Raw genomic sequence first — 21,553 nt, forward strand, 5'->3', positions numbered from 1 at the left:
GTGTGCATGCGTGACGAGAACAGGGAGGGGGGATTAAGCTCCAAATCACTAGAAAGGCACAGAAGAGAAAGAGGGGCGGTGAAAAAAAAAGCTGCAGATCCAAGAATTTCAAATTCCCCCTTTGTCTGGGAGATGAAGAAACACTAGACTGTGGACTTCAACTAAAAGACTGTGTGTTTCTCATTCAGTGGGAGCGTTGTAATAGCATGATGTTGGAGCTCACTGCTTTTCTCCATGAGTTGGCAGTGTCCTGTGTTGGCTGGCGTGCTGCGCTTTCTCTCTGCCTCTCTCCCTGCCTGACAAACACGCACACACACACACACACACACACACACACACACACACACACAGTCCCTCTGCGATCCCCCTGACTGAAGGCGCACAGGAAGTGCAGCCGTGGCCCAATTATAGCGTGACACCTCGGGCCGGCCGTTGCCATGGTTACGTCTTCCCTGCGGTCCCCTGGAGTGTGGCGCCGAGGAAGAAGGTCTTATCACATCAGCCATCGTTACGGCAACAAGCAAAAACCCACCCTATAGCCTCAGTCCAGCTGGCTGTGTATTTGGCTTATAATGTGTTGTGTGTGTGTGTGTGTGTGTTTGTGTGTGTGTCTGCATATGATCTATACTTGTGAATAAAAAGGGAAATTGCGTCAGTGTGTGAATAGAGGAGAGTGTTTGTGATTATGTGTGCAGGTCAGGTTAGGTGTGTTCGAGTGCATGCACTGGACTTGCCAAGGCAGCGTGTAGGTGTGTTTGTGTGTGTGTCTGTGGGGTTGCGATAAGGCTCTCAGCCACACCATTAGGTGACTCATAATCCACACAACCTCACACACACACACACAAACACACGTGTGCGCGTACAAGCAGGAACATGGCTGCAAACAGACACATACACCCAATTAAATATGAACACACACACACACACACACACACACACACACACACAGATGTAGTATAAACCCAGCCTGTAGACAAGTACACATGGCCAATTTCTTTTATTTCAAAAGGGCAAACAGAGCTATACAGTACAAGTTGCACATGAAATAATTTAGCCTAAGCTGAACTCATTCATTTCTTACTGATGCAGTGACGTCAGAACAACAGAATCAAAACTCCCCATTAGAAACAAAACATTTGGCTCCTTTTTTTTTTTTAAATGTTGAAACACAACACATCCAAACTGGAAAGGGATGTAAAAAAGACATAATGTTTTCCAGATATTTACAGGCTATTTACAGCATTTTTGTCATCATCTAAATATTGACACACATTGGTATCCTTCTTTCTCTCCTCTCCATTTCACTGATTGTCAAAAGGAAGGATGGGAACGAGCGTGGACATTCTTAAACAGAGCTGCAGCTTCTCACTAAACACAAGATCTGAAGATCTTTGAACCACAGTCCGAGCGTGTTAACATTGTGTCCCGTGTGTTTTTATTAAACTGCAGCTCAACAATCATCCAACCAGGATCCTCTGACAAATGCTGCCACCACAAGCATTACTATCCGTCCAAGGCTCCGTTGCTTCGCTCCTGTGCCAGACCCAAAGTAAAGTCGGACCCCCTTAGATCAAACCCAGACACTCTGCTCTCAAACCCCGGGCCTCCTGGCTTCCTCTTCAGCTCCTCGCACTTCCTGTATTTACAGATCTGGTGTCCCCTCTTGCGATTGCGGCAGCTGCTGCACTGTTCGCAGTTCGTCTGACGCCGACAAGGTACACACTCCCCGCACCTCTTCCTCTTCCTCCTGCCTCCGTTGCCCGCGCCCAGAGAGCCAGGAGAGTAGCCCTCGGCCACCAGCCCCTCGATGCCCTCAGCTCCCATGGCCGCACTTCTCCAGTGGCCTCCCCCCATCTGGAAACCTGCCAGGGGGAACAGAGCGGGGCTGAAGGGGAACCAGGCACCCAGGAAGGGTTGGAAGTCAGTGCCACATCCAGAGGAGTCCTCTTCCTCCTCCTCAGGTCCAGACGCACCTCCTTCTCCGTCCCCCTTCCCCCCCTTTGCCTCTGCAGCCTCCCTTTTAGCTGGCTGGCTGCTCTGTGCACCCAGGCTGGCCTGCTCTGTGGTGGCGGGTGTCAGAGCCAGAAGCCCAGCGCGCATCAGCAGCTCTGCAGCATGGGCCAGGTGGAGCCCGCTGGGCGACTCCCACATGTCGGGCCAGGAGGGGGCCCGGCGGGGCTTAGTGTGTGCAGGCTGGGCGGCCCGCTGCTGGGCTGGGGAGGGCTGGATCAGGCCTTTGACGTCCACAGCCGGGGAAGGGGTGGAGATGTAATGGGAGAGGCTGTAGGGGTGGCTGGAGCGCTTAAGGCTGGGTCTGAGTGGCTCATTGGGGATTTTAGCGCTGCTGTGGGCCTGGTCTGGGGAGGAAGGGCCAGCGATGTCTACGGCGGTGGACATAGCAGTGGCTGTGTGTGGGGGTGTCTGTCCTTGTGTGAGTGTGTGTGGGAGGAGAGGTGAGGGAGAAGGGGATTGACGCCGATGCGGGGTTGACAACCGTCCTGCTGTTACTTCAGCCAAAATGGCAAGCCTTGGCCTGTGTCCCTATTCCCATTCTCTGCAGCAGCCTCAGAGTCCTGGAGAGCTAGAAATGAATAGGGGATGAAGAGAGGAAGGTTAAGAATAGAAATGTTGGAGAGACGAATACTGAAAGAGAGTAAACAGAGGAGATAAGACTGGAGGATATTTCTCAGCCACAGACACTACACACAGTGTCAGAGTATCAGAGTATAGAGATTCTGTATTTTAAACAAATATAACATAAATGTATAGAGATTTAGAAATCAAAGTGCTTGAAAAGAGGTGGACAGAGCCATCTATCAGACACAGTGCATGCCTTGCCAGTGATTTCCGCATACAGGAGGCAGTATCCCTTTAAGAATTTCACGGTATATCAATGCAATCAATAACAGAGCGACAACAATATGCAAAGATATGCGCATATGCGCAGGTCAAATGTGGAGCGCGCTTTTCAAATACATTTTGACGACTGCTGTTATGTGTGCCAGCCAAAGCTTAAGCTCAACAGAGAAAGACTAAACAGGGGACCGTAAAAAACAGGCTGTCTTTTGTCTGGTATCGACGACGAGGAGCGAGGTGCGCAACGATGCGGTTGCTGTGGATAAAAAAAGACCAGGCTATATTCCGTGTCTACATTTGTAGAAAAACTATTCCACTGATTAAACTCGGGACATATATGATATTACAGGACAACTGTGTAAACCCTAACATGGGTCGATCGTGGAGCCCGATCGATCATTTCACCGTAATTAACGTTACCTAAGAAGACGGTGCTCGACCGACGCCACGGCGAGCTGACCACAGTCCGAGTGGTCGCTGCGACACGGCGCTGCACGCAGGAAAAGGCGACAAAACAAAAACAGCGAAAATCTACCGGAAGTGTTGGCAAAACGTCTACCCTTACCTTCTAAATACGGTCCAAACTCTCCTGTCAAAGATATGATGAAGTCATGAACTAATGGCGTGGTGATTGTAGTGTATATGGACGGTGGAGCTGCCGATTCCTCCTCCACCTCTCCGTCCCGGAGGGTCTGCAAACACTCTGCACGGAATTTGGGGGCGTCGCTCAAAATGCGAAGTGGACTCTGCAGCCGAGACCGTGGTCAGAGCGACCCCATAATATGCACAGGAAGAGCTCGACACACACCGACAGCTGTCACTATGAATACTGTATTATAACCAATTAAACCCAACATTAAATATCCCTCTGCCCGACTCGTCCCATACACTCAGTGTGTCAATGAACATGGGCGTTAGATGGAAATAATGACCATGAAACACCAAGTCCCCCTCCTTCATGATACATGTCGGAGATATCATACATATTTATCAACAAAACTTATAACTATTTCTTAAAAAAAATTATTTAGATAAAAATAATATCAAAATTTCAACTGGTCCATTGATTACCCCCCTGTTGACGAATACACGAATTATTACATGCTAATATATGCTAAAGTGTTTTTTGTTAGTTTAATGAGGAAATCATCAATTACAGCAATCTAATGCTACAGCAATGCATAGTACGCCTCCTATCAATACATTGTGATTGAGACCTATGTCAGGTATCCCTGTTCTTTCATATATAAACTTGTGTATGTGATGACAAAGTGGGCTCTAGACTGTGTAAAGCAGATGTAGAATAAAACATCTGTCATTTTTAATTAACAACAATATTAAAAAGAAGATGTGAATGTTTACAATACAACCCTGTATGATGTGAATGTATCAGATTTAAGCAGAGGGCTCTGAACAGCTTATATCGATGTTTAGCGTTACAGAAAAAAGATTACAACAGGGAAATAAACACAAACATACTCTCTGTCCCTCTTGGGGACAAGGTGTCTGAAGGAAAATTTTAATTATTTATATTCTGAATGATCAGTTTTATCCCCACTGTGTCCTCTCCATTACTTGTAGGTCCTATCATTCACAGGTAATGGAGGCTAAACTCAGTAGGTGGGTTTCAGTGTCACATTATGAAGTTGCCCACGCTTAAGAATAAAAGGGAGAAAAAATAATAAATAACTATAGAATGAAAAAAACAAAAACATTTTCCCCATTTGGCAAAACACAGTGGCTCAGTGAGTTAGCAGTCAGAGCATGTTAGCCTGTTTATCATGTGCTGCCTCCACGCTGAGGCTCCTCTGGTTTTAAAGCACGTACGACGTAAATATTGTCCACGCAGCAGAGACATTGTCCCTGTGTGTGAACACACTGTTGAGCTGTCTGTTAAAGGTGACTCCTCACACGGGGATGGTCGAGTCCACTCCACCTCTTATGAGAGTCCTCCGTTGCATCTGGCACGCAGCCAGATACCTCGTGCGTGTCTGACTATGTGTGTGTGCGTGCGTGCGCGTGTCACTATGGGAGCAGGGGCCCACCGTACTCGCGTACACCGTCTGGCCTGGACTATCCGTGCAAACACAGCGTCTTCTAGTGGTCACCACAAATACTGCCGCATCTTAAAATGGCCACTGGTGTTGGTGGACACTGCAGCACGCAGCCCCCCTCACCCCCAGCCCAGGCCTAACACACACACACACACACACACACACACACACACATATACACACTGATCCCACTGCAGGCACCACACGGCCCTGTTTACTTATTATCCCTGTCCACTGTTAATCCATAAACACACTGCTCTGCCTCTCTGCTAAAAGGTGAAGCGGTTAAATGAAGTGCATTTGATCCTGTGGTTAAAAACAAACAAATGTAGAGTTTGGCCCCTGTGGTCAGTAGCAAGAAACACTCCCTAAAATAAATAAGAGAAGCTTAGAAATCAGATCACTCAACAAGTTTTATTCACAGTATACAGAACAATGATTCATCAAGTCAGACACACCGCAGCCAGTAGAAAATAAATCTGATGACAAGGCAAAATATATCCTTTATAAGCAGAGTTTTCACCCTTGAACACTTTACAGATTAAATACAACAGTTTCCTCAGAAAGCAGACAGTAAGTGATTACAAACAGCAGATAGTGTTTCAACAGCTCTCAAGATTGGAGATTATTATTTAATTTAAGACAAACTAAACTTCTGTTTCCTCTGACTAAGCAGCTCTTTGTGCAAAAATCAAAGCATGTAACATTCATGTGGGTTGTGTGTGTTCAGACTCTGGTCTGTAGATTTGAATATAAGGCCTGCGCTGAATTCCAATGAAATACTGACTGAGGCAAAGAGCTGCCAGTTCATTACATGTTTCAACCACCTGCTCCACACCTGGCGGAGTCAAGAAGGAAGGGGACACAGGTGACACCAGACATGACGACACAATGCCCACACAGTGAAATATTTCAGGTGTGATGAGAATATTGATCAAATCCTTCTGGTTAAATATGTCAAAATTCAACTGCACAGGCACAATACCTCCATGTCTTACTGTGCTGGTTGTCAAAGTGCTCTCCTTATCTCTCCTCAAATGACCTTTGATTTCAAAGTCATGTTGTCTAATGCAGTGTGGAAGGTCAAGAATCAAAATTTTGAATATTTTCAGCACTTTCTGGGTCTCTATTCTGGGCTACAAAGAATATCCACTGTTTGATTGTAGCAGTGTTATACCACAACCATTAGGGCGATACTGTTAATGATGATGGTAAACAATTGTATAACCTGGGGGCGGCTGCATGAGAAGTCAAGAGAGGGTGGAGATCTGTGATTGGTTGGCTTAAGCATCCTTCTTCTTGATGATGAGGGGTCCAACGTTGTCCCCGGTCTCCTCGTTGTGTTTGGTGTGGGCTCCGTCACAGTAAGGGAACTGCAGGGAGAGAACACAACGTTAGAGGAAAACAAAACTCACTCTTATCAACTTTAAGTCCTTAGGACTGGGACTGTCACTTTCTATTCGAAACTCAAACAGTCATTTGAATGTGGAAAAACTTAGTATTTGAACTGGAATGAACTGTTCTTATTGAGAATTTATAGCACAACAATGGAAGCATTTTGCCTTGTGATCCAGCAGAGGGCACTCTAAAACTTCACCATCAGCTTGACCTATGGCGTGCCCTGCTGACCTACCAGTAAACTAAGCAGCTGGTATTGATATGTTGGTTGCTACGATAATGTAGGACACTAGCGAACGAATGCATCCTAAGCAGAAAACCACGGCACCAAAGCATCTGAGAAGCAGTGTATAAGAAGTGGTATTTTGAGTTCTACACTGTGGCAGAAATCTACTATTCAAATTCATTTGAATTCCAATCTGATTTTGTGACAGCCCTACTTAGTCACGCGAGAGCTGTGGCACAGAATCAGCAGTACATACAATGCTTCTGAGTGAACATGTTAGCGACATTATCTTCAGCACCGGTGACTGAGAATCAATTTTTATCTCTATGATCATAATAAAATAAAATAAAAAATCTGCTCCACTCAGCACCCCAATCCCTAATGGTTATAAATGATCAATTAGTTAAACAACTTAAGAATTGTAGTACTGTTGGAATACATTTCAGTATGAGGTTTGTCAAACACGTAGCTGTGATATCACTGACTGGGATGTGCCCACTAGTATGACATGTCAAAGTCTGACCCCACAAACAGCACAAGGACTTTTAATCGAGGAAAGTTAGGGGAATTTTGGACCCTTATAAAATCGCTTAGCTGGCTTAGAAAGTCCAAAACTCTTCCTCAAACACCAAGCTAAGATATCAGTGGCTCTGAACAAACTGACAAGGCCTGACCTTCTTGGACTTCCAGCAGCGGCAGTACACAGCCTTGGTACCGATGTCCTCCATGTCAAAGCTGTGGACCACTTTGGGGCTGTCTTTGCTGATGGACGTGTTCACCAGGCCCTTTTTACAGCTCCGCCTGCTCAGGTAATGGCTGACTAGGAAGCCTCCAACAGCTGCAACCACTGCGACTGGCACCGCTACAACCAAATGCTCTGTAGAAAACACAGTCATGGTGAGCATACAGATACAGAAAGGTGATTTTACAAAAGAAAACACCTGTCTCATCATCTTTTGTTAAAGATGTTAGAGCTAGTGGTTACTTGTGTACTCAAATATGGATGATGGTGGACCAAATGAGCTACACCTTTCAATATAAAAGGCAACAAAATCATACAGTACCACTTATTACGTCCTCCAAAATGACCCCAGTAGAGACAACACCTTTCTGATTGGATTGCACCAGATTGTACTGGTTCACCTAACAAACTGGTCAGTTTATTTATATTCTTCAAAGTAAATAAAAATAATTAATCCTTGCACAGCCATACATAGCATCAGTTTATGATATAAACAGTCTTACACTTTAGTGATGCAAAAAAAATATTCATTGAATCCCGTTTTCACCTTTCACCAGCTGTGCAATAACAAAAATCTTAGAAGGTATTTGATCTCTCTTAGTTTTGTCTAGATGAGAGAAAGGTTTGACACCCTGGACCCAAAATAAACCTCTCTTCCTACAGCTTCAGCATGATGCATCATCAGGGAGATGATGATGATGGAGGATTTCTCGTGAACAGGGGCCTGTCTGTTAGATGCACAGAAAACTAACAGCTTGAGAGGTACGTACACTGGTTTTACTTTTCTACCAGGACCTATGAAATTGCCGGTTTTAACGAGGCTATGAGGAGGATTATCCATGTTCACTGAGCATCACATGACGTTGAGTCGTAGGACAAGAAGAACAGGGGCCCTAGTCTGGAGCAGAAAGTTCAGCGATTAGCTGCTTCACCAGAGCGGCAAGAGGCCCTCACAGATGCATACACTCCTACTGAAGATGGTGGGATTGCCTCCACACGGCTTAAACTGAGTCGCCAAAACTATCTGAGTGACTGTCTAAAGTTGGAAACATAACCTGTGGCCGATCCCAGCTTGGCTGAGTGGTCAGTTAGCTAGCTACATGGCTGTTGGCCAGCTAAGGAACGGCTATTGACAATGCAGAGAAAAGGAAACTAACTTTAGAAAATAATTGATCTATCATGTGGAGATCTGTGCATTGCATTCAAAAGACGTTGTCTCCATATAACCATGCAATACAACAAATGGGGTTTCTTGGCTTGGGTAGCGTTAGGTCGCAGACGTTAAGTTTGCGCTGAGCGGCGAAACGAAAACATGCATTTAATGCTAGCATGTGATTAGCTAGCTTAAATACTTTACCTTTAGATAACCTAAATCCCGAGCTGGGTAATGTGGGCAGCGGAGGCATTGGTAGCTGCGGCATAGCAGATAAACTCGAGGTTGTCATGTTGTCCCTGGACCGTGTGTTGTTTCTTGTCAGCTCTCGAAAGCAAGGTCAACCGGGGAGTCTTATCTGAACTCTGTCCGATAGCTACACCGTGCGCGATCTGCTACGTCACTGTGCAGGAACCAATGAGAGCCTGAGGAGGGACAGGGACGTTCTACCAGACCAAGAGGCTTTCAGCCCGAGCCTCCAGCAAACTTCCGGCTTCGCTTCAGCGTTGTATAAAGACCTAACTGCGAAGACACTCTCAGGTTAGATTTGCGAATTTTCTTTGTTTCTCAATAACCTTTATGATACCCTCTGTCAATGTGGAGTCTAGTACACTTAACTTTTTTTCCAGACCTTTCAACCACACTCCATCAGTGGAAGCTCTTTGCGTTACTCAGTGAGTAGCTATTGAGGCTTTGAGGGAAGACAATTGTATCAAAGAAAGTACATGTCCCAATAAAGAGTGTGGAGATATGAACAACCGAAGCTCCAATTAAATGTTGTATGTTACATTTGTAAACTGCTTCGTTATCTTGTCAATTAAGATGTTAAATGACACATATGTAATGTGTCATTTAACTCACATATGTAATGTGTCATTTAACTCGGGCACGACGGATTGAGCTAAAGGTTTCCACTGGAGGAGAATCATCTTGATATATTAAGGCTTTGGTGAGTTCCATTTCCTTTCAAGAGGAGTACATGTAAGTAGGAGTTAATGAGTAGTAAATGCCATAATGACCCCAACAACCATTTTCACATTTAATTTGCTGAATTTATTTAGCAGAAAATATGGATGTGTCCCTTTAGAGTTAATTGTTGATGCATGAACACAGAATCGGCATTAGTGGATGTTTAATGCACTCAATGTTTTTATATAAAAGCACCGCCAGGGGGCGACAAAGCCGCCTACCACCAAAATGAAAAAGTATATATGTATACATGAGTGGATTGTTAAGTGCCATGACTGAAGATAATGGTTATAGCAATAATATACTAATGCAATTAGTTAAAATATTCCGTGAATGTGTTCGTTTACACTCATTTTATGTTTTGTTTCACACTCAAAGGAGGACTGGCAGCCAACAGTCAACATGTGGAACTACATCTCCCACAACATCTGAACAGTTTAAAAAACATTTAAATTTTAGTGAAGTATTACTCATTAATCAGATATTCCCAAATACCCACAATCAATTTGTTATTAACAATTTATCTATCTATCATATAACATTGAGCCCATATGGTTATGCAGGTATTATTCATCTTGTCAAATTTCTGTAGAACTGGGTCACAAATGTGACCTGGCTTCACGTTCCTTTCTTACCTCTGTACGTCCTTTAACAGGGCCTGAAAATGAGTCTACACAGGAGTCATGGGTTTTTATTACACAGTTTAATCAACACACAAAGCTCAACGAGCCTCTCAGGTAATTCAATATACAGAGGTTTTGTGCAAGAAGAGTGGGTTCTCCTCGCACCCAGAGCCCAAGCCAGTCCCATAGCCATTTAAGATGTTAGCTTCTAATCAACAATAGCAAAAAACAAAAAAACAAAAAACAAAAAAACAAAAAAAGAAGAAAAAAAAAAAAAAAAAAAAAAAAAAAAAAAAAAAGAAAGAAAGAAAAAAAAAAAGCAACCTAAAGAGTTATGGGGATGGGGAATAAAAACACAGGTTAAACTAAGAAAAACAAATTGCTTAAATACCTGGTCCAGAACCTCCACTTTGTGAATAAAGAAAACGTGGTGGTAGTGGTGGGGGTGACATGGGGTTACAGTTGTGCGTGCATGTGTGTTTATGTGTGTACAAAGGGGTCAACTTGGGTAAGGTGGTTTGGGAGGGAAGGAGGGGGTGAGGAGCAGGAGGTGTGGGGATAAATTCAAGTCCTTTCATAGAATCAAACAAAGACCAAAATAGGCCATTTTACATAGCCTGCAATGATTTTTTTTATTTATTGTATAAAATACAGAGTGCCCTTCGACTCGCGTGCGAAAACTTCTTTCTTGAATTGTCACCTCAACAGATGAGAATATAAGGAAAACAAAACAAGAAAGGGTGCAGAGTGTAAAAATCCCTCCATATTATTGTCCCCCTCCCCCCTGAAGGAAAAAAATAGGGAAATAAAAAGGTCCCCTCAAAGTTTTACAGATGTTCAAAGGAATGATTTTAGTGATTAACGTCTTGGGAGGATGGGTGAGGATGCAGGCATGTAGGAGAAAGGAGGGGTTTGGGGGGTGGCACAACAGTCCAACCTGCATGGCGACAAATGTAATGGTATACAGAAGTCAGGAGATGGGGTCAGAGGTCACAAGGGAGGGAGGAGGTGAAAAAGGAGTAGGGGAGACAGGTGTTACCATTGCAAGTTGACAATATGTACACTGGAAGGTGGGGGCAGGTGAGCTGAGAGGCAGAAGGGGAAGAGGGAGCAGAGTCAAACAGAGAGAGAGAGAGGAAGGAGAGAGAGAGACAAAGTGGGGAGTTGGGGCAGAGGGAGTTTTACAGGTACTCTGGTGAAGGGGAGGCGTGGCTCAAAGAAAGCACTCCAATGGAAACCAACAAGATCTTGTTTTAAACTTTTCATTTGTTTGTATGGTTTTTTGTTTGTTTTCTCTTTACGTCTGAAGCTCCCCTAACCTTATGTCGTAGAGGTGGTTGGCCATGATTCTACTCCAACACTACATTGCATACTTTTGTGTCCATTCCCGAGCTATTTTGTTGTACCTGTGAACAAGCAGAGACAGACAGAAAGGGGATTGTTAGATGTTTAGCCTTGTGAAGACTTACATATCATTAGGAAAGTTGAAACACTGTCACTTCCATTACTTTCTATATGTACATCATAAGTTTTGCTGCTACCCTGACAACAGCAGAGAGACCAGCTGGCTGGTGGCTCTACAGGAGCACACATTTTTCAGCAGGTTAGTTTTTATTTCCTGTTGCCACTGCAGCAACTGCCAGAAATCACTGCTGCTGGTCAATCAGTGACAGGAAGAACCATGCTGCTTTAGTCAGATATGGCAATACTAAAATAATAGCAAACATCCACTGTCCTGATTGTTTATTAAGCTTGTTGTTAAATGCATGATACATCATATCGGGAGATACCAAATTACATATGTGAGCAACACATCTAGTACTTTTTGGATTTCAGCCATATTTCTCATCATCATGTCCCAGGAGCAGAAAATCATCATGAAGCAGAGGAAACAGTGAAAATAAATTGCTGTAAAAACCATTCTGGATGCCAAACGTAACTCACTATTATGAAGTATGTAAATACAGCATCTCTATAGGAGAAGACATACCACATTTTCTGATTATTAGTTTTTCCGAGGGTACATTATATTTTCATTTTCTATAAATATATAAAGAAAAATGACAAAAAAATCCTGACTGGTAAGTGTGTATTGGCAGTGAGTCACTAAAGTAGACAGATAACAGATACTGTAAGGAAAACACGAAACACTTCCGTCTTTATAGTCTCTGTAATGGCACACTGCTGATTTAGGCTGATATGTGTATTTTACTATGTTTGATGCCAAAGTTTTCTGCATTTTTTTTTGAAAAAAATCTTTCCACTTTTTAAAATGACAAACAACATAATGAAGTGTGCCTAATTGTAACAATTGTGCAGTTGCATTATATTCATAAAGCCACATGGATTAGTGACACCAAATACAACATAATCTGGTTAGACATTTCTCTGAAAGATGTAAAATTGTGTGTTTGCAATATTAGTCCTTTCAGAGCAGCAGGCAGAGGAAAACTAGAATAGTGAAGGTCAGATGGACACATGACTAAATTCAGGGGATGAATGTAACAAAATGTAATAAAACTTTTAGAGGCCATTACTTTTGAACAGTGAGAAATTGGTGGAGTGATTGGTATATTAGTAAAGCAAAGTCACATAAATGAATCTGTCATTCCTGTCCTGACAAGCAACAAGGCTCATTTGACTCTCTAGCTTTTTCATTGTTTAATTGAAAAACGTAGGTGACTGACCATCAGTCTTATTTGTGTTCTGCAGACACATGATGACACAAACTACAGCCACATTGTTCAATTGCTTTGTCTTTCACATATTAGTTACATTTATTATTATTTCTGCACTGTTTCCACCGTGCTGGCAGCAATCCTTACATAATCATGGAGCTTCTGCTCATCAATAGCCAGTTTCTAACATTAACAGGTTTTAGCACAGCTCCACCCAGGCCAGAGGAGACTTGACATATGATTGGCTTGTGTTGTAGATTATTTAAAAAAAAAAAATGAAGGCTGGTAACCCATAGCATCATGTTTAATGTTGACAAGAGACACAAAGCATAGAAGAAGAAAAAAACAAAACATGAAGCGAAACACTTACTTTTCCCTGTCCGTCTTGTAGATGCGGGCGATCTCGGGTACTAAGGGGTCGTCCGGGTTTGGGTCGCACAGCAGAGAGCAGATGGACAGGAGGACTGGAATGGACAGTGCAAAGGTTGAACAGCAAGAATTCACAAATAAAATTTTCAGAATTTTTGTCATTTTCCTTCAAATGACCCTCAGAATGAAGCGAGGTAGTGCATTTGTCACGGCTATAAAAATGTTAAACTCTGATAATACATGTGACAGCGATCTTAGAAAAAAACACCACTTGTGCATGAGGCACACCATTTTTAAGCCGGTCTAGTACTAACCATCACTGATGAAAAGAGCTGAAGCTGACATTTACAGAGACAGTACTCGAGTGACACACAAGGACTTTTGTGGATGGAATGGGGCAATATATTATTTGTGGGAAGCATTTTCATTAAATAGGAAACTGACATGCTTCCTCTTTGCCTTCACTCTTAACATGCTGTTTATAAAGGCAGTAGCATCTGCCATTTATCTGTAACCGTATGTGCAGTGTTACACTTCAGAGTCTGAAGGCCAGTCGGCCTACCTTTGGAGATGGTGAGAGCTGGAGACCACTGTGATCGCAGGATGTCAAGACAAATGCTTCCGTTGCTGTTGATATTTGGGTGGTAGATTCTTGTGGTAAATGCAACCTGAAAACAGAGGGAAAAAAAAGATGTGGGCGGTGGGGGTGAGAAAGGGGGGCAGCTGAGAGGAACAGGAAACTGAATGACATAAAGCTGTGACATGTTTTATCAGACAAGAAGCACTACGGTGCCTGACTTTTCCTTTTTTAATGTGCACTGCTACTTGGTATGTTTTGTTTACCTTTGGCGGTTTGAAGGGGTAGTCTGTGGGGAAGTGTATGGTCAAGAAGAAAACCCCGCTCTGGTAAGGACTGTCATTCTAATGCAGGGACAAAGAAACCCATTCATTTCATTAGTGACTGAATTACATTTATGGCAAAGGAATGCATACAAAATTGAATATAAAATTAAATACTATGGCTGCTGTCAACCAAAAAAAAACATTGGCTGACTAAAAGTTGACCTCCTCACTGAATAAACTGATGAAGCAAACAGTAAGTTCACATTAGCTCTACAGATACCGCATTAGTTGAGCATTCATTGATGAGCACCATTCAAAGTCAAAAAATAATGACACAACAGTTACATGTGTTAGTTCCAATGAAAAAGAAAGCATTGTGATAACGGTATAACTGAGTCAATACTTACAGGTCCCATTATTGTGGCTTGCCAGTGAAACACTGAAACAAAAAACAGAGAAATTGGTTATGAAACACTAAGAACACAATGTGTGGCTGAGAAGTGTAAGAAGAAGTAATGCCACACAAAGTCTGCATGTTTATTTGTACAGCTGAGTAACAGGCTCTTATATAAAGTGCAATTCAGAACAAATATTCTTGGAAACAGATTTTTTAAAATTTGTAAATGGTAAAGGGTCATCTAATGGCAGTAAAATCAGTCAATCATATAAAGTCTTTTATATGAATAATACCAAAAGTACTGCTTATGGGGAAATTGTTATCCTGACATGAGGTGTAATAGAAATGCTTAGAGAAAACAAATTGAAATCAACATAAACCAGCAGAATTTGAACAGGGACCAGTTAAACAATGACAATGTAAATGAAAAGTCAACCACAGTCATTACGGGTTATAAGAAAAACTTTCTTATACTTTGTAGACAAGTGGTTTATTTGATGTTGGATGGCAGGAAGTGACATGAGCAGAGCGATGTTGCTGCTACTGATTTTTCCCATGGTGCTGTTTCAAAAGGTGCCATACACATGCACGTTAAAAATAAAATAAAAATCACAAATAAATCACATAAAGATGGTGATTAAGAACTGGTTCTTATTTTATACAAGTTCTAAACCATCAGATTCTGATACCTGTTTTAGCTCTGACACAACTAATTCCTCTTATCAATGCCTGTACACTGGAACGATCTGATCCCTGGACTCACTGTACAGGATGCATGCTCACTTTGATTGTTTTCATGCAAGATGTTTTAATGGCATGACAAACTCTTCAGATATACACACACATTATACCAAACAAGCCTGGGTGCTAATAGCATTCATACTGTTAAATATTTGTTGGTAACGATTAAATACAGAAAACCTGTTTCTGAAAATTTACTTCAACATAACAGGAGCACATTTGTTGCGGGGAGGTAAAAATCTATTGTTCAAATGTGACCTTATATAAACAAAGAAATCACAAGAATTTTTCCTGGAATAGTAATGCCTTAATTACATTTTTTTCCCCCAAACATAAATTTTCATAAATTTTGAAAGACTCTGGCTACAGCAAGTACTTCTTAAGAACCACTGATTTACATTGAAATTTGACAAATGTTATTTGTGATTTTTTGGCATATGATGAAATGAAAGAAGATATATTCAATACACAGATCAGACAGCATTTGTACTACTACGAATCAAAGAATAAATCAAAAATAGATTAATAAAGCAAAGAAACAATAAGGAATTACAGGGATAAGAATTATCTGTATTGTATCTTTTCAAAAAAGCATGAAGCAAAAAAAATAAATAAATAAATAAAAATAAGAACAAGTTTTATAAATGAATGTTTTTTTTTGTTTTTTTTTTAAATTTGTGTCATAATGTCAAACTGCACAGTAGACAAATACACAGTGAATTTTCTCTGTTAAAGTCAACATGAGATGCCCTGATGAGCCATGAATATGTATGTGCTTGTACCTACATATGTCACAAACTTCAAAGATGAGATAGTGGTTGTGAAAACCAGGTGTTCATGATAAACATCAGCCCACCCCTTTACTGGAAGCTACAGTATTCCTGTTCCTCAGTATAGTTAGTTTATGTCAACCTTTGCAGACTGCCAGTATGTAATATATTTAACAAGTCCATAAACCTATGGTTAAATCAATGCTTGTGTACATCTGACATTTGTATTTTGCACAACCAGGATTTCTTCTGCGTGTCATGCGTTGGTATAAAAATGAGGCCAACTGAGTTTGTTAGCTACATGCTGTCTGCAGTTATCTGATGTCACAGGTCAGCAAGTTACATACTATCTGGTTTAACACTAGTCATTGTTATGAAAAACATTTTATAGAAAGTTCTCTCTATGGCTAGTTACAGTTAGTTCAACCACTCAATTCCACACTAACAAATACAGAGATGTTTTTATATGACTTCTAATACATGTAAAAACAATGACCAGTGGTCCATAATGGCAGCATTTTTTATGGAAAAAAAACAATGCCTATTGGAAATACTGTGTATGATTCACCTGGTTATTTCTTCACATATAGCCCAATTTCAAAGTCTCCAAAATGTATGAGCAGTGTCACCACAGTCAAGGAAGTGATCACATACCACATATTTAAAAGTAATTGACTGTAATGTTGAACAGAACTCGACTGTGTTGATTGAGGGCATAGTTTTTATTCAGAAACAAAACTGACAACATTAAGTGACCTGTCTCCTGGCTCTCAGTACAGTGGACACAGTCAATACAAGGGTTCATGTTTGGGGTTACTTACAGCGGTAAAAAAAAAAAAAAAAAAAAAAGTACAGCGGAACAACAGTTCAGAACAAAAAATATTCACTAATGTAAATTCAAAAATTACACATCTACTTCACAAACAAAGTATCCCATCCACAAATAAGGTTAAATAAGTTTAAGTTATGCAAATGGTTAATTCTATTCTAACTAAAGAAGGTCACAGACAAAATGACGTAAGCTTATATAAGATAAATGGAAATCGCTCTTTGTCTGTGCATTAAACTTTATTATTAAAATCCACAAATTCAACAGCACATTTATTTTTTGGCTTAAAGCTTTTTCAAGTCCTGTTATAGATAAATGTGCTGGCAGAGGGTAGAGATGTGAAGTAAGGGGGATATATAGATTCACCTTTCAATGTAATGCAACAATCAACCACCACAACCTCTCTGACAGTCTCATCATAAGCTTCCCAAAGCTGGTATTTATCATAGGGCAATTGTACTGAACTGCATTTGATTTTACTGTTGCTCCACCACAACATAACCTAAACTACTGTAGTATGCTTATTACACTGAGGAAAAATACTCCCCACATCCACTGTTGCTTTATCATTAAGAAACAATAATATAAACTTACACAACACATACATACCCTTCATTTCACAATACAAGAGTGGTAAATAATCTTAATCAAATGACACAAATGGTGTAAACAAGTTTTTACTGCATGTGGCTAGTGTGTTTATAGTAAGGTAGCTGCTGGAAAGATGTCAAATTAAAGGGCTGCCGTGCAGTTGTTTAGAAACTTTATTGCCCTGCATGTACAAAGGGTGACTGGCACCCACCTTATCATTTTTGGCCTAACTAATTATTTGCTGTAAGCCTATTTAAGGAAACATTTGTCTAACAATAATTTAGCAGTCATCTATCAGTCTCCACAATTTATGACAACCAGACTACTCTGAAAGCTCTATAGTACGCTTGAATATCAGGTAAAATTATTCACCAATGACATTACCTATTCATCATGCACAACAAACACACCATCAAATGACTATAATGTTGGCTGTAAGTACAAAAACATACCAGTTAAACTGGTATGTAAATACCCATTATTGAAGGTCAAGTAAACAGATGACTTGAAACAAAAACGAAGGTTTTAAGTGTCTGATTTTACTGTCCACTGTGACTTGTTTGTGGAGATGGATATAGGGCTTTAAAAGCGGCTTAGAAAGCAGTGAACAACAAAAATGATGGAAGCAGAGATACAGGTGGCTGGGATGTTAAAGAGAAGCTTTGAACTGCTGGTAGCATGAAACAATCTCAAAGACAGACTGCAGACTTCTCAGACTGTATACAGTCTGCACACAGCCAGCAGCTATACTGCTACAATACAGTAGATTGTGATTAAAGAACAATATTCTCCTTCTTATTCACTAAAAAAGAACATGCAGTAATTTTACATGTATCTGTATTTGAACTATGGTTTAACCACGTTCATGCTATTTTCATCTGTCAAAATGCAACGACAAATACAGAAGCTTATCTGTCATTTTTAAATAATGCATCTGTTTAGATGGTATTAAAATAATGCTAAGAATCTACAAATATGATCTCTATGATTTCTGTTAGAGTTATGTGGCAATTGTTGAAATTAGCAGGTGCAAATAGTTAGAAATACTAACTTTCCATCATTGTCTTGCTTTTAATGACAATATTTCAAATAAAATATTTGTTTCCATGGAAATATTTACAGTGTATGTAAAATGTATTTAATGTCATATAGTTCAATTAACTGAAAAGAAAATCATTAAGTTCATTAATGCCTTCTTGGTTGTAGTTTTGATTCAATATCTATAGGGTAAAAAAAAAAAAATAAAATAAAATACCATCTAACTGAGACTTAACCTCATACTTGCCCTAAAAGCAAAAGTGAAACTCAGATGTCACAATAGTGTTGGGAATATATTACTTTTACAATGACCAGTATTTTCACAAGAGGCACTCCAGGTATTTCCTGGATCTGCTTAAAAGAAAAAAACACAGGACTTCCTTAATGTTTGTATTATCTGTATCAAATTCCAAATCTTACGCTTAAAAACCATGTATGTATTTGAATTGTAGGTTGTGATAAAAATTTTGAGAACAAATTTATACATCTTAATTAAACAAAATAACCATGAAATTTAACCTGAGAGAATAGAGCTGGAGATAATTCATACCAAGCTCAGAGTTTAAGGGATGTGCATAGTCTGCAATAAGTTAGAAATGCTGTAATTTGTATATATTTTGACCAATAAATATTTATTTATGGGGTTGAGTTGTTTATGAAATAAGGGACGGGTAAACCAGGAGTATCTTTCAATTTTGAGCCCCAGTTACACACAGCTAACAGGACAGTGTTGGTTTTGATGTTAACTTACTGTCATCTCCTACTGGTCCTGCAGAACACTGGGCTGGTGGGTCCCGTGCCAAGTCATTCAACTCCTGAGACAAACAAATGACAAGTGAGTTGATCATGTCCTGCATTATGGTGCCATATTTCAAATATATCCAAACAATAACCTAAATAAAAAGAATGGTGACACAGCTGGGATTGACAAAAAACATCACAGAAAAAAATTATTTAAATACTACGTACTAATGCTTAGTATGAAACCTCTATATAGCTCACTAAACCAGTGTTTGCAAACAGCTCCTGAGGCAGGTGCCATTGTAACTGCTTCAAACTCCCCCAACAACAGTAACAACTCAAAAAGAACTGCCTACTGATACCACAACACTGTAGCCAGCAACACTATGATTATTGGAGTGACCGCTATTACGTAATAGCATTTCTCCAGGTACAGCAGGTAGTACATGTGACAAACCGAGATCACGACGATATGACAAGCAGGGATTATACTATAACCAAAACAGTATGGTAAACTGGGTGTAAGCTAGTTGTGTGTAACCCAGTGTAACGTTGAGGTGCAAATGTTAGCTTAGCGTAAATGCTATCTGCTCCGGATCGTCAACAGCTCAGGATGTCAAGTTAGAGAAACATTATGCTGGCTGGTCAGCCACACTGTGTCATGGGCTAACGTTACTGGAAGAATTTCAAACAACAAAACAGGACCCGTTCAGCTAATTCAATCAAACAAACTGTAACTTTTAATAAAGACCTGCTGCTCGCCTACTGTCAGCAACATGTCATCAAAGGCGAACAACGCGTGGGGCCTGTTTTTACCACAGCGGCACACCGCTAACATTATCTCTAGCGTTTCCCTTGTTATTGCTCGTTTGTCGAGTATGAACAATAATAATGTGGAATACAAACAATAACACACATATTCTCTCAATACCTCTTAAAATACATATAATATCTGCATTACAAATGCTGTATAATGAAAAAAACTGGGAATACATGCTATCGTTGGTTATGCCCTGCCGTGTCTCTAGTCTGTAGCAATTCTACTTAAATCCATAACATATTCGAAAATTCAAAGAATCAACTCGAAAGGAGAGACAGAAATTGCAAATGGTTTAATAAAATAAGCGCGAGTGTCCTCTTAAATCAAGCTAACGTTAGCGTTAACGCTAGCTGGATAACTTATCTGTCAAATCAAGGAGCGAGTTAAGCAAGCCTAAGTCACTGTAATAAATAATGTTGGCTACCTAGACTATTACACAAGGGAACTACTAGGAGCAAATCGATAGCATAAAACATTTCCCAAAACATTGGGAACTACCGTTACTTTACTGTAAAGATATGGCTTTAATGTTGTTAGCTAGCTCCATCAGGAGAACATTTTAGCTTATCTGAGTTAGCCACCGGGACAGATAATGTTAGCCAGAAAGAGCTAACACACTACTAATATCATTACCTAGCGACAGTCAGAGCTGGCTAAAACATTTTATTATATCCCATATTACATATATCGACGATAAACACATGTGACATAACCAAGAATAGCTAACCTAACGGTTAGTTGTAAGTCAACGGTTGAGTTGGCCCATTTGTGGCAGCAGTGGTGGACACAGAAAAGCGGCGCAATGCTGCTCTCACTGTCGTCACTCGCTATTCACAGACCGTTAGCTGGCAGTTGAAACATAGCCCGAGTTATTTAGTTAATATTTTTTAATTATTCACAGTATACTAAACCCGTCAAACAAGCATCAGATAGGCAACCTTGGAACTACATCCCTAACGAAACTGCGAAATCCTGGGCCTTGTCGTTCACTTCCTTACCTTGTGAATTCTTTTCAGAGCCATTGTTGTGCTAGCGCTTCTGTCAGGGAAAACGTGCGATTAAAATGGCGATTGATATCACTGTCCGTTGGTAATACTACGACTTACTTATCATAGAACACCGTTACTGTACACTCAGTTTACCGATCACTACAGTAATGAACCACCGAAAGAATTTCGAGGCGAAACTGAAAGATAGAAGGGTAGAACCGCGGTCCTTCCTCCTACTGCAGCGGCTACCAAATCACTGCGGCCTGTGTTCTGCCAGCAGCAACAACCACAACACTTCCGAACTCAACTCTTCACAATAAAAGCATCATCACCATTCATCTAAACTGACTAAAACATTAATTTTACACAAAACTGCACAAATTTTATGTTTAAAAAAATCCAGCTTGTCGCTACTTTCACAGCATAAGTTAAAATGCACAGTTAAAATGCACCATCTTAAGAAATAACTGAAGGCCTTCAAAATGAGTCACAGGGTACAATTCTTTGGCTCGCATGTATATTAACAACCACAGAAGATTGTATCTGGGCTACTTAAAAATGCTACTCCTTTCCTATGCTATTCCTACTCTACAAGTAACTATTGCTTTAATTATTCATTCATTCGTCATCCTCTCAATTAATTGTTTGATCTATAAAATGTGAAAAATGCCCATTACAATAATTGGTGAATGGCGGAGGCATTTTCAAATAACTTGTTTTGTTCGA

General features: G+C 40.6%; 3 protein-coding genes across 3 annotated transcripts; all 3 read right to left on the bottom strand.

The window, feature by feature from the left end:
- Nucleotides 1–980: 980 nt before the first annotated feature.
- Nucleotides 981–3,580, bottom strand: cxxc5b (CXXC finger protein 5b). The gene is made up of 2 exons (XM_023395893.2): nt 3,422–3,580; nt 981–2,581 (listed from the first exon to the last, which is right to left on the bottom strand). The coding sequence occupies exon 2, from the start codon at nt 2,395–2,397 to the stop codon at nt 1,504–1,506; it is 894 nt and encodes a 297-aa protein (XP_023251661.1). The 5' UTR covers nt 2,398–2,581; nt 3,422–3,580; the 3' UTR covers nt 981–1,503.
- A 1,725-nt stretch (nt 3,581–5,305) lies between these two features.
- Nucleotides 5,306–8,807, bottom strand: zgc:110843 (CDGSH iron-sulfur domain-containing protein 1). Its single transcript, XM_023396022.2, has 3 exons — nt 8,634–8,807; nt 7,209–7,411; nt 5,306–6,283 (listed from the first exon to the last, which is right to left on the bottom strand). Exons 1-3 carry the CDS (start codon nt 8,719–8,721, stop codon nt 6,194–6,196), a joined length of 381 nt encoding a protein of 126 aa, XP_023251790.1. The 5' UTR covers nt 8,722–8,807; the 3' UTR covers nt 5,306–6,193.
- Nucleotides 8,808–10,086: 1,279 nt separating this feature from the next.
- Nucleotides 10,087–21,096, bottom strand: ube2d2 (ubiquitin-conjugating enzyme E2D 2 (UBC4/5 homolog, yeast)). Its single transcript, XM_023395993.2, has 7 exons — nt 20,837–21,096; nt 19,029–19,092; nt 14,319–14,350; nt 13,912–13,989; nt 13,631–13,736; nt 13,070–13,163; nt 10,087–11,427 (listed from the first exon to the last, which is right to left on the bottom strand). Exons 1-7 carry the CDS (start codon nt 20,858–20,860, stop codon nt 11,382–11,384), a joined length of 444 nt encoding a protein of 147 aa, XP_023251761.1. The 5' UTR covers nt 20,861–21,096; the 3' UTR covers nt 10,087–11,381.
- Between the last annotated feature and the right edge of the window lie 457 nt (nt 21,097–21,553).

This window comes from Seriola lalandi, unplaced genomic scaffold (genome assembly GCF_002814215.2).
Source record: "Seriola lalandi dorsalis isolate HSWRI2012SDOR001 ecotype SW California unplaced genomic scaffold, Sedor1 jcf7180002054971, whole genome shotgun sequence".
In the NCBI taxonomy this organism is placed as follows: Eukaryota; Metazoa; Chordata; class Actinopteri; order Carangiformes; family Carangidae; genus Seriola; species Seriola lalandi.

Bases quoted from the DNA above. Each gene is read 5' to 3' on its own strand.
- zgc:110843 (XM_023396022.2), bottom strand. From the start codon at position 8,721: ATGACAACCTCGAGTTTATCTGCTATGCCGCAGCTACCAATGCCTCCG. The intron at 7,412-8,633 runs GTAAAGTATTTA...TGTTTTCTACAG, and splicing joins GGGATTTAGGTTATCTAAAG to AGCATTTGGTTGTAGCGGTG. The intron at 6,284-7,208 runs GTCAGGCCTTGT...CTCTCCCTGCAG, and splicing joins GCTGCTGGAAGTCCAAGAAG to TTCCCTTACTGTGACGGAGC.
- ube2d2 (XM_023395993.2), bottom strand. From the start codon at position 20,860: ATGGCTCTGAAAAGAATTCACAAG. The intron at 13,737-13,911 runs GTAAACAAAACA...CTCTGTTTTCAG, and splicing joins ACCCCTTCAAACCGCCAAAG to GTTGCATTTACCACAAGAAT. The intron at 11,428-13,069 runs GTAAGTGTTTCG...GCTTGTTCACAG, and splicing joins TACAAGACGGACAGGGAAAA to GTACAACAAAATAGCTCGGG.
- cxxc5b (XM_023395893.2), bottom strand. From the start codon at position 2,397: ATGTCCACCGCCGTAGACATCGCTGGCCCTTCCTCCCCAGACCAGGCC.